The sequence below is a fragment of the Hippopotamus amphibius genome, chromosome 16 (assembly GCF_030028045.1).
Source record: "Hippopotamus amphibius kiboko isolate mHipAmp2 chromosome 16, mHipAmp2.hap2, whole genome shotgun sequence".
Classification (NCBI taxonomy): Eukaryota; Metazoa; Chordata; class Mammalia; order Artiodactyla; family Hippopotamidae; genus Hippopotamus; species Hippopotamus amphibius.
The window spans coordinates 59,300,900-59,313,652 of record NC_080201.1 but is presented as its reverse complement, the minus strand read 5'-3'; the positions used below and the strand labels follow the sequence as shown (position 1 = coordinate 59,313,652).

Genomic DNA, 12,753 nt, shown 5'->3' with positions numbered 1-12,753 from the left:
CATGTGTTTATATGCAACCATCTCCAAGATATAATTTTAATAAACCACATGCACACACACAAAGTAAGATAATGTATATACAAGTTCTGTTTGAAAATGCTTATGCATGCATACCTAAGATATCTGGAAGGGTACACAAGAAACTGACAACAGTCTCTAGTGAAAAGAAGTTGGAATGGAGAATCTGGAAGGAAGCGGAGAATCTTTCTTTTTTTTACTCTGTGCCCACACTATCTTAAAGTTTTAATGTTTTTTTTTTTTTGATAAACTAATTTCCCCACTTATTTCTTAAAGTTCTTCTATCCTTCCTGATACTCAGTCATTGTATCATTTTGTCCTCTCCTTATCCAAGAAAGATGAAAGCATTTGGTCTTATTTTACAGAGTCAAGAGAGCTGAGGCTCCAGGTGGGGAGTTCTCAGGGCTAATCAGAGCAGGACCAGAGCTCCTGCTTTTGATTACGAACAAGTTGGATGATAGCTTTTGATTCGGATGAAAAAAAAATTGCCTCTACCCAGAACCAAGGGAATGGTCCACTGTGATCACGGACCACCAGGATTTCTGTTCCCAGAAAGGGAACTGATACATATTACATGTATCAGTAGGGCTGCTGTTGGTTTCAAGTAACAGAAAACCCGACTCCAAATGGCTTCAAGAATAAGGAAATTTATTATGTTGCTCACACAAGTTCCGGCGGTTGGCAGCATAATAGTTAAGGTGTAGATTCAGCTGCTATAACAGAAACACAAAATAGTCACTTCAATGATCTAGAAATCGAAATCTCTCCCTTCACAGCATGGATGTAAGCATTCCAGTGCTAGTATGGGGACACAGTCACTTTCCACACAGTTTGCCACCACAAATGCTGTGGCAGGTTGCAAGAATGGCCCCAGTTCTGCATGTTTTCCATATCTGTGCTCCCTTGAAATGTCACTTTGAAGATATTCCCATTGAGAAGTGGAATCTATTTTCCCATCCCTTGAAACTAGCCACATTGTGCAAAATGTCAAGAGTAGGTCTTATGCTTCCCCTCTTGCTCTTGGAACCGTCCCCAGCCACCATGTGAAAAAGCCTCAGTCAGCCTGCAGGACAATGAGAACTATATGGCTTGATCAATCCCATCACCCTAGCTGAAGGCCAACAGCCCCTCCCAGAAACAGAGTCTCTTAGCTGACCCATAGCTGACCACAAATGCGTGAGGAAGCCCAGCCAAAATAGAAAACTGCTCAGCTGAGCCCAGCTCAAGTTGATGACCCAAAGAAATCATAAAAGATTGTTATTTTAAGCCTCTAAGTTTGGAGATGTTTGTTACACTGCAAAGCTAACTGATACATCTGCATTCTAGACAATGGAAAGGGGGAAATGGAGGAATGGAGAGCAGGCACCTTCCATTAAGGACACTTAAGGAAGTTACATTGATTACTCTCACTCACATACTATTGGCTAGAAAGTAGGCACATGGCCCTATCTAGTTGCAAGGGCCACTGGGAAATGTAGTCTTTTTTCCTGGGCTAACCATGTGAATAGTTTGAAGCAAGTAGGAGTCCTACTATAAAGGAAGGGTAGAATGGATACAGGGGAAAACTAGATGTTTCCAATGGAGAGATTTAGATAAGAGAACAGGTGGAAGACTTCTTGAAAGAAGAGGCAGGATTTGGTAGTCTTGGAGGTCAGCCTAGGGAAGGGGCTACATACTAAGCAGGAGGATTTCCAGCTTGTACTTGAAGGTTTCCATCATCCCCTGGTGGCTTCCCCTTGGGGACAGACTGACTGAAAAACTCCTCCTCACCAAATGCTCTGGCCAAGGCAAAAGGCCAAGACTGGAAAAACTTTTCTTTGAAATCTCTGCCAATGAAGACATAGAGGAAAGGGTTGAGGCAACTGTTGAAACAGCCCAGGGAGAATGTAGCCCAGAGGATGAGCAGCATCCCAGGGTCATTTTGCTGTTGCCACAATTGGACCAAGAGCGCCATGTTAAATGGGAACCAGGAGATGAAAAAGGCACTCACCAACACCAGCAGCAGCCTCTCTGGCCGGCTGGCATGGACCCAGCCGTCCCACCAGAGCTTGGTGCGGATAAGGTGGGCACAGGTACTGATGATCACCAAGGGCACCAAGAAACCCAGCAGGAAGTGAACGATGATCACAGTAATTTTCCTCTTCAAAACCACTCGCTGCCAATCCTGGGGGTTGGAGTTCTCCTTCCCCTTATTCTCTATGTGGAACTTGAAGCAGCAGTAGACACATCCTTTCCGTTCTTCAAGGATCTGGAAAATCAAGTGTGGAGAGCAAGTGATGGCAGCCAGGAGCCACACACCAACAGCCAGCCAGATTGCTCGCTGCACCTTGTGATGGTTTTGGGACCAGACGGGGTAGAGGACAGAGACGCAACAGTCCAGAGAGATGAGGACCAGGAGGCAGATGCTGGTAAAGAAGCTGAGGGCCAAGAAGGCCGTGTAAAGCTTGCAGGCCACATTGTTGAGGAGCCACTGTCCAAAAGCTATGCTGTGTATGGCGATGGGCAGGAAAAATAAGACAGTAAAGTCAGCAAGGGCCAGGTTGAAGAACCGGATGGTAGTAACAGTGTGCAGCATTCAGCAAATGGTCATGCAGAGCACCAGCCCATTTGCCACTATACCAACCACACAGGACACAGACATTATAACTATGGTCAGCTGGTAGAGGAATCGCATCTCCGCAGGATGGCATTTGGGAGTAGAGGTAGAATTCATCTTTCTAGAAGAGGAAGGACCACATATAAGAGCTACAAGTTACCTTTCACTACTTTTCGGAGCCCATGGCCCCTTCTGAGACCCCTTCATTCATTTCTCCATTCAATATATTTTTATTGAGTGCTTATTATGTCACTCTGGTACAGTTGCAGGTACTGGAACTGAGTCATGTAACGAAACAGGCCCTCACAGAACTTACATCCTAATGGGGGATGTCAGATGGGAAACACAATGCGTATAATAAATAAACCCATGATGTACTACTTTAGAAGATTACAACTGCTGTGGGGGGAAAGTAATACGAAATAAAAAGGAGTGGCCTCTGATTTTGGTTATGTCAGAGTAGCTTTGTGAGATAGTCCAGCAGATAAAAAATTTTTAAAAATCTGTACAAAACATTAAAAGTCAATCCACTGTTTGAAGACACTGGAGAGTGATCAAAATCAAGTACAACCTAGAGGAGAGTCTGCCCTTGATAGGGGAACTGCATGAGGTCACAGTTGTGAGTTTGCATCTTTTGGGTGTAAGCATTTTGCAACTGCTGCATCATCACTGGCTTCAGGTGTGAGAGGAGAGAGTTATGAGCTGGCAGATCAGCCAGAAAGACAGTGAGAAGGGAGGGAATTTTGGAAGGAAGGGAGCCCCAGGGAAGCTCCAAAATCTGCATATGAAATCCATCCAAATCCTTGACTGACTAAATTATTTATGGTTCAGGGGAGATCCCAGGATGCCTGGTGAAAAAGCAACAGCTGGAATTTGAAAGAACTAAGCAGATATTTCAGCTGTTGCCCACCATAGAGATGGAGTTTAAGTCCAGCCAACTTAACTGCCTGCTAGGACAAGAATCACTCTTCAGAGGAGCATAGCACAATGCACCGTCTCTACAGTATATCATGCATAATGCCAGTATCCAATTAAAAACCACTACAGGGACTTCCCTCGTGGTCCAGTGGTTAAGAATCCACCTTCTAATGCAGGGGACGTGGGTTTGATCCCTGGTCAGGGAACTAAGATCCCACATGCCTCAGGACAACAAAGCCCGCCCACCGCAACTACTGAGCCCGCACACTCTGGAGCCTGCATACTGCAACTAGAGAGATGCCCACGTGCCATAACTAAGACCTGACACAGCCAAATAAATAAATAAATATTAAAAACCACGATACACGTGAAGTAACAGGAAAGCATGAGCCATATTCAACGAAGAAAGGGGTCAATAGAAGACAAATCTGGGACTTTGCTGGTGGTGCAATTGTTAAGAATCTGCCTGCCAATGCAGGGGACACAGATTCTATCCCTGGTCCAGGAAGATCCCACATGCTGTGGAGCAGCTAAGCCCATGCACCACAACTACCAAGCCTGCACTCCAGAGCCCATGAGCCACAACTACTGAAGCCCACTCACCTAGAGCCCATGCACTGCGACTAGAGAAGCCACTGCAATGACAAGCCCGTGCACCACAACGAGGAATAGCCCCTGCTCACCACAACTAGAGAAAGCCTGCACAGCAACGAAGACCCAACACAGCCAAAAAATAAATTAATGAATTTTAAAAACTGTACTATTATTTCCAATTTCATGATACCAAGAAAAACAAAACAAAACAAAACAAATCTGAGGGCGTTCCCTGGTGGCCCACTGGTTAGAATTCCAGGCTTTCACTGCTATGGTGTGATCCCACAAGCCATGCTGTGTGGCAAAAAATAAGAAAAAAGAAAAAGAAAAAAAAAAGAAAACAAATCTGAGATAACATGGATGTTGCAATACACAAAGACATTAAAGCACCTAATACAAATATGTTCAAAGACTTAAAGAAAAATTAATAAACAGTTGGAGAATCTTAGTAGGAAAGGGAAACTGGGAAAAAAGAGTCAAATAGAAATTCTAGAGCTGAAAACAATAACAATTGAAATGAAAATTTTACTGGCTGGACTTCACAGAAATTTAGAAACTTTTGTGACTTCCCTAGAGGTCCAGTGGTTAAGACTCTGCACTCCCAATTCAAGGGGTTTGATCCCTGGTCTGGGAACTAAGACGCCTCATACTGAACAGCGCAGCCAAAAAAAGAAGAAGAAAAAAAATTGTAAATGACATCAGTGACCTAGAAAATATATTGATAGAAATTATTCAACCTGAAGAACAGAGAGAAAAAAATATTAAGGAAAAGTGAATAGAACCTCAGAGACCTGTAAAATAATATGTCAGTCTGCCCTACAAGTAAGTGAAGTTTCAGAAGGAGAGGAAAAGAGAATGGGACAGAAACATATTTGCAGAAATGATGGCTGATGATTTACCAAATTTGATGAAAGTCATTAACTTACAGATCTAAGAATTTCAATAAACTCCAAGCAAAATAAATAAAAGAAAATTGCACCCAGGCACATCATAATCAAACTGCTTAAATCCAAAATAAAGAGAGAATCTTGAAAGCAGCCAGAGAAAAATGACACATTACATGCAGAAGAACAATGATGTGACATTTGAGCAAAGAATTGAAGGAGGTGAGGAAGAAAGCCATGTGAATATCTGGAGGAAGATTACTGCAGGCAGCAGTAATAGCTGTGCAAAGACCCTAAAGTAGGACCACGCCTACTATGTCCAAGGAACAGTGGGAAGGCCAGTGAGCAATGTGAAGAGGGATTGGAGGTGAGATGAGACATGGGATGGGGTCAGTTCATGCAGCATCTTGTGGGCCACAGTGAGGACTCCTCTAGCTTTTACTCTGAATGAAGTAGGAGTCACAAGAGACTTGACAAGAGAAGAGACAGGTTCTCACTTAGATTTTAACAATCACTGCATCTTCTGGGTTGAAACTAGGATGAAGGGGGGCTAGGATGGAAGCAGGAGGCCAATGAGGAGGCTTCTCAAAAATCCAGGTGAACCAATGATGGTGACTGGAATCAGGGTGATAGATATCAGAGGAGGTAGTAAGAAGCAGATCTTGGATGCATCTCGAAGGCAGAGCCAACTTGATTTGCTAACAGGCTGGATGTGCAGAGTGAGAGGAATAGCACAGTCGGGGTGACCACAGATGGTTGAACAGCTGGAAGTTGGAGTTCCACCAACTGATGAGGAAGACAGTGGTGGGGGGGGGGAAAGCGGAGGGTTTGAGGTAAGACCAGGAGTTGAGTGTTGGACACATCGAGTTTGAGGTTGCTTGTTATACATCCAAATGGGCAGTTAGATACTGGCAGTGAGACTACAGGAGAGAGTTTCCAGCTAGAGACATGTGGGCATTATTAGAATTTAAATGTTATTTACAGCATCGAGCTTGAGTGTGAGCACCAAGGGTTAATGTAGAGAGAGAAAAGACATCTAGTGTTGGAGAAAGCATGTGAGCTTAGACATGGGACAGTCATAGGTTGAAATTCTAATTGAGATGCTGGCTGTGTGATCTTGGGCAAAGAGCCTTCCTTCTCTGAGCTTCAGTTTGCTCACCTGAGATAGGGGTATAGAATCCTTGAATACCTCTCTCTCTTCCCCCACCTCCAATTCATCACAAAGCCTGGTTGATTTTGTCTACAAATAGTCTCTTGTGCCTGTGCACTTCTTTCTGTCTCCCCAGCCCCTCCATCCAAGCGTCCCAGCACCTCCATCTCCTACCTACTACTGATCTTTCTTCTCCTATACTTGCCCACCCTCCACCAGACATTTGTCACACTGCAGCCAGAATGATCCTTCAAAAGTCCAACTCAAAAATTGTGGTTGGTCCTCATGGCTCTTGGGATAAAGACCAGTCTCTTTGACAGCTTGCGAGGTGTGCATGGTGGGGCCTCTGCCAACCCCTCAGGTATTCTCTGGTAGGTCCCTCTCTCTCACCACATTCCAGCTTCCCTGCTCTTGTTTCCCCTGCTGAAACTTGCTGTGTTCCCTTCCACTTCTGAGCCTTTGTTCACACTGGTCTCTCTGTCTAGAACTTCCTTTCCCCCTGCTTTTTAAAATTGTACTCATTCTTGAGATCTCAGCAAAAATTTCCCTTTCTCGCCCGAAGCCTTCCCTGACCACCTTGACTGAAGCAGAATCTCCTGTAGAAGCTTCTTATCTACTAAGAGATTGTGACAGTAGCAATTAGTCCTGTTTGTTGAATTATCTGATTCACATTTGTCTTCCCCACAAGACTCTTATCTCCATAGAGGTGAGGCTGGTATGTGAATCATTCACAAGCCCCTAGCACACAGTAAGCACTCAATAAATAATTGACAAGTGATTGGCTAAGGAGGATAATCTCTCCTTTTGTCCCCAGCAGATGGAATCACTCATTTTGTCTAAAAATATGCATTGAGGCCATAGTGTATGCTGTACACTCTAAGCACTGGGGGTGCAGCAGTGATGAAACTAGTCAAATATCTCTTCTTTGGTGGAGTTGACACGAGAGGCATGAGAAAGTTCTTCACCTGAAGGAGGTGTTCCAGAACTTTTAATCTCTTTGCCACCTCCTCCTCCTCTTATACCTCTGCTGCACCTCAACTGTCCTTGCTCTCAAACCCCCACACCCTGAGCTCCCTGAGGCCCTTCTCTCCAAATCCCAGTCCTGTGTCACCGTTTCCTGTGTCTGAGGGTGGGGGTCAAGCTGAGAGAGCTCTGTCTGTCTCCTCCGTCTGTCCTGGGAAGTCAGCAGCCTTGAGCCCGTTTTGGAGTCAGGGGGCATAAGGCCAGAAGATGGCCAGTGAGTTTGGAACAGAGTAGGTCAAGGAAATAGTCTTGAGCAAGAGTCATGGTGGCCCCAGAGATCAATATCAGAGCTCGTGAAGTGTTATTAGATGTGGGTCCTGATAGGCCCTGGGGGCTGGAAACTTGGGAGTGGAGCTAAAGAAGAGAGGGGCTCCAGAGAGATCATTTTGCTGCACCATTCCAGTTCCCCTCATCTATCTTTTCTTGTATCCCAGCCCTGTCTCGGGAAGGGAACTCAGCCTACTCCTCCCTAATTTGGGTAGCTCCAGTTGTCCTTTTCTTAGGAAATGGTGGTGGGTATAACGATGGATAAGGTTTTTCCTTTTTATAAAAGGCAACATAAAAAATATGTGTCCTCCCCACTAATTCTCCCAATGCCTGTATGTATGTGGGGTTGGTGGTCCATAGAATCGCAAGCTCTAAGAGGGGTTCCCTAGACACCCAGGGTCAGTAGGGATATATAGCAAAGCCCATCCCAACCATCAGAACTGCCCATAGAATCAGGAGCAAAAGACACAGTTGATGTTTTAAGCCTCTAAGTTTTCGGGTGGTTTGTTTGGCAGCAATAACTGACTGATACACATGGGAAACAGCCCCTTTCATTTGACCTTCATTGACTATGTGTCAAGCAACTGCTGTGTGCCAGGCACTGGGCGGGATGTTGGGGAGAACAGGGTAAACACACACAAACTCAGCCGCTGCCTCCAGGAAACTCTGAATACTGAGAGAGAAAGACATGAGATAAATACACTCACAACAAGCGTGTTTATTTACAAATGGGCCTAAATGTTCTGAAGAAACACTTGTTGAGGGGTGCAACAAAGGAAATGGTGTCGGGGCTGGAGATTTGCTGAGGAAGTGACACTCAGGGTGAGAGCTGAAGGATGATAAGTGTTCAATATGCAAAGAGAGAGGGAGCAGTGTTCCAGAGAGTGGAAACAGCATGTGCAAAGGCCCTAGGGATCATACCCACTTTTCCATCGCTGTCAGGGATGACAGAGCCTTTTCTCCTTCTTATCTTGCTGAGATTTCTTTTACTAGCAGTTTGGAACAGCTGGAATGTCCTAAACCAAACACCAAAATTGCCTCAGTTGAAAGTAAGGGGACTTCCCTGGTGGCAGAGTGGTTAAGAATCTGCCAGCACTTTGATCTTAGCACCCCAGACTCCAAAATAGTGAGAAATAAATTTCTATGGTTTGTAACACAATACCAGTCTCTGGTATTGTGTTATAGCAATCCAAACAGACTAAGCTCTGAATTCAGCTCTGAACATCCAAGCTCAATATTTAATATTTTTCCTTCCCCACAGACAATACTGGTGCCCTTGAACGTGTGGTCGCCACAGCCACATGTCATGGAGGACCTGGGGAACTGCAAAGACAGTTTGTGGGAGGTGTACATGTGACTGTGCTCCTAATAAGCCTGTCACTCGCCTCTGGCAGGCAGGGCCCTCAGTCCTGTCTCCCCTCTCCCCTCTCTCTGTGCTTCCCAGGGCTGCCATGACAATGAAATTAATAAATACATACAAAGTGCTAGAACAGTGCCTGGCACTCAGTAGGTGCTCAAAACTTGTCAGCTGTCATGATTAACACGAGTGTTTCTTCTGCAGAATGTTTCACCTGCTGCATTTCACTGACTCTAAGACATACCATTTTTATAGACGTCACAAAGAAAGAAAAGACACAGCTTATAAAATACAAACACAATGCTTCTTACCACTCAGAATGTAACTTTATATTTATTGAAAGATCTCTTCTAGATGAATTTTGTGTGTGCACAAAAAGGAAAATGTAAGAGAAATGGAGTGTATGTAAAATTTCTCCCTGATTGAGTGCTTGTTTTGTTGTTTGAACAATTTCAGACACATATAAAAGTAGTCAAAATAGTGTAATGACCCTCGCATGTACCCATCACTCAACCTCAGCGATCTTGTTTCATCCTGTCCATTCTCCTCAAACCAGATTATTTGGAAGCAAATTTCAGGTATATCATTTCAGTGCAAAAATTTCAACTCAAGTCTCTCAAAGAAAGAGCTCCTTTTAAAATGTATAATAGCATTATCACAGCTAAAAAATCAACAATAACTCCTTAACACACACAAAATAAGTTCTGTCTGGGTTCACATTTCCAATTGTCTCCTAAATATTATAACATTTTTTTGAGGGGACACAACTCTTCTGGATCACCAGAATCATCAATGTCCATATATTGTATACAACACCTTCCTCTATGCCCCCTAGATCAGGGGTGGGCAAACATTTTCTGTAAAGTGCCAAAGAGTAAATATTTTTGGCTTTGTGGGCCACTTGAATCGCATCAGAAGTACTCAACCCTGTATTGTGGAAAGCATTTCCACAGATAACAGGTGAATGGTTGGGCGTGGCCGTGTGCCAATAAAACTTTATTGGTGGACACTGAGTTTTCAATTTTGTGTGATTTTCATGTGTCATGAACATTATTCCTTTCATTCTGTGCAATCATTTTAAAACGTAAAAACCATATTTAGCACACGGGCTTTACAATAACAGGCAGTGAGCCATGGTTTGCCAACCTCAACCCTGGTCTAGATTTAGTGAGGCAGTGTTTCTTTAAAGATGACACGCAAAAACTAAAAACCGTTGCTTCTGGGCTCTTGAGGCAGCTTTGCAATCATGTACACTGGCCTACGTACACTGGCCTATTACTGATTTATATTTCCAGGGCATTTCCAAGCACGATTTATTCACCACTGATCCCTCCCCGCCCCCTTGCAAACCCAGTTGTTTCCCAGGGGCTCAGAGTGCCCTGCAGTGATCTGCAGGATTTTCTTCTAGGCTTCAGACACCCCTCCTGCAGGAGTCCATGCCTTGCCAGGGAAAATCGTGTGGTGCCAGCCATTGGAAGATGCCTCCCAGTTTCAGGCAGGTCAAGATGTGAGACAGTGTGATTCTTAGAATAGATCAAATATGATATACCTTTTTGATGTTCTCCTTTATCAAAGCCAGTTTCTCTTTCCAAAGGGAACACTGCGGGCAGCTGGTAAGATGATAATTGCTCTCCTCAGGCTACTCTCTGCCTGGATTTGGGGATTGTTTCTTGCAGTGGTGAAATCCTAAATAATATATTCAAGTGGGTAGCTTTGTTTTGCGTAATTGATTTCCAGAAGTGAGTATTTCCCCTGCTGCTGTAGATTCTTCAGCCTCTTAAAAATCATAGTATCTCATGCAGTGATTGTGACATTCTCACCCAATTCCATCTCAGCACACATTTAAGTTATCCCGTCCATCCCCCTCCCCCCCCCCCCACCATGTGTTTTTTGTTTTTGCTTTTGCTTTTCTCCACCGTGGTGCAGGGCTTATGGGATCTTAGTTCCCCGACCTGGGATGGAATCCAGGAACATAGGCCTCAGCAGTGAAAGCACGGAGTCCTAAACACTGGACCACCAGGGAATTCCCGAACAAACATTTTTTTTTCCCACCACATGTTTTCCTGTTATAAATAGTGCTGCAAATAACATCTTTGGTGATAAAGCTTTTTTCCATGTTTAGAACTATTTCTTTGAATTCCCAGAAGTGGCCTCCAAAGAAGAGAAGCTCTTGGCTTTGTTTTCCAGAAGGATGTGAGGATGTACAATAGAGCAGGCCTCACCCACCAGCTCTGGGTCTTCTAGTTTAAATTTTCCCCTGGTTAGTGACTTATTGGAATTGTTTGATTTTTTGTGCAATGCACTATTTTCCTGAAATGATTGGTTACTCACTGTATTCTCTCTTTGGGGGACCTGTCTCTTCATGTAATTTGCTCATCTGCCTCCTGAATCCAACTGCTGTGTTCCCTTTTCTGTCACTTTATATGATAAGATTATTAATGTTATTTCTGTCACATGAGGTACATTTTTTTTCAAGTCTATTTCTTCTCTATTAATTTTAGTGTGAGTTGTTTTTTATACACAGCGCTTTTAAATTTAAGGTTGTCAAATCTGTATCCTCAATACTGGGGGGAAAAGGACAAAAATCTACTTTAAGTATTTTTTAAATGAAGGCATTATTTGCATACAGTACAATGCATACTTTTAGATGCAGTTCTGGGGTTTTGACATATGCATACATGGTGTAACCACCACCCCAACCAAGACACAGAATGGTTCCATCCCCCCCGAAATCCCTTGCACCCTTTTGATACTTTAAGTATTTTAAAACCCAAGAAAGCTAAAAGAATTGACATGATGAATTGGCAATTTTTTTCTCCTAACCATTCTATGTTTCTAAATATTGAACCCAAATATAGAAGGTCTCTAGCAGATGCTGCAACAACTATTGCTGTTATTGATACCATTACACAGTGCAACATAAGCATAATGGGAATACCAGAGGAGAAGAGAGAGAAAGGAACACAAAAATAATTTTTGAATAAAGAATAGCTGAAAACTTCCCAAATTTATTATACCAACCTACACATCTAGGAAACTCAATGAACTCAAATAGGATCAATGTAAAGAGACCTACAATCAGATACATCCTAATAAAAATGCTGAAAATCAAAGACAAAGAGAAAATCTTAAAAGCAGAAGTAAAAATGACTCTACACATACAAATAAACCCAATAGAATTACTAGCTGATTTCTCAGCAGAAATGATGGAGGCCAGTGTAATATATTCAAAGTGCTCAAAGAATAAAGCTATCAACCAGGGATCCTATACCCAGCAAAGCTATCTTTCAAAAGTGAAGGCAAGGGGACTTCCTAGGTGGTGCAGTGGGTAAGAATCCGCCTGTCAATGCAGGGGACATGGGTTCGATCCCTGCCCCAGGAAGATACCACATGCCCCAGAGCAACTAAGCCGTGCGCCACAACTATTGAGCCTGCGCTCTAGAGCCTGTGAGCCACAACTATTGAGCCCATGTGCCGCAACTACTGAAGCCCACCCGCCTAAAGCCCATGCTCTGCAACAAGAGAGGCCACAACAATGAGAAGCCTGCACACCACAATGAAGTGTAGCCCCCACTCACTGCAACTAGAGAAAGCCCATGGGCAGCAACGAAGACCCAACACAGCCGATTAAATAAATAAATAAAATAAAAATAAATAAATAAAATTTTTTAAAAAAGTGAAGGCAAAATAAGGACATTCCCAGATAAAACTAAGAGAATTTCTTGTTAATAGACCAGCCTTATGGGAAATACTAAAGGAAGTTCTTCAGGCTGAAAGCAAAGTGATTCCTATGGTAATGTAAATCCACAGGAAGAAACTAGTAAAGGTAATTATGTAATTATAAAAGATAGTATAAATGCATAGTTTTTCTCCTGTATTCTTTCAACTGACTTAAAAAAATTGTATAAAATAATATGTATATAATGTATTGTTGGGCCTATAACAT

The 12,753-nt window shown here is 43.2% G+C and overlaps 1 protein-coding gene across 1 annotated transcript; it reads right to left on the bottom strand.

Annotated features, from left to right (window-relative positions):
* Positions 1–1,693: 1,693 nt before the first annotated feature.
* Positions 1,694–2,692, bottom strand: GPR32 (G protein-coupled receptor 32). Its single transcript, XM_057710895.1, is given in 1 exon segment — positions 1,694–2,692. A coding segment is annotated over 1 exon segment (999 nt).
* Between the last annotated feature and the right edge of the window lie 10,061 nt (positions 2,693–12,753).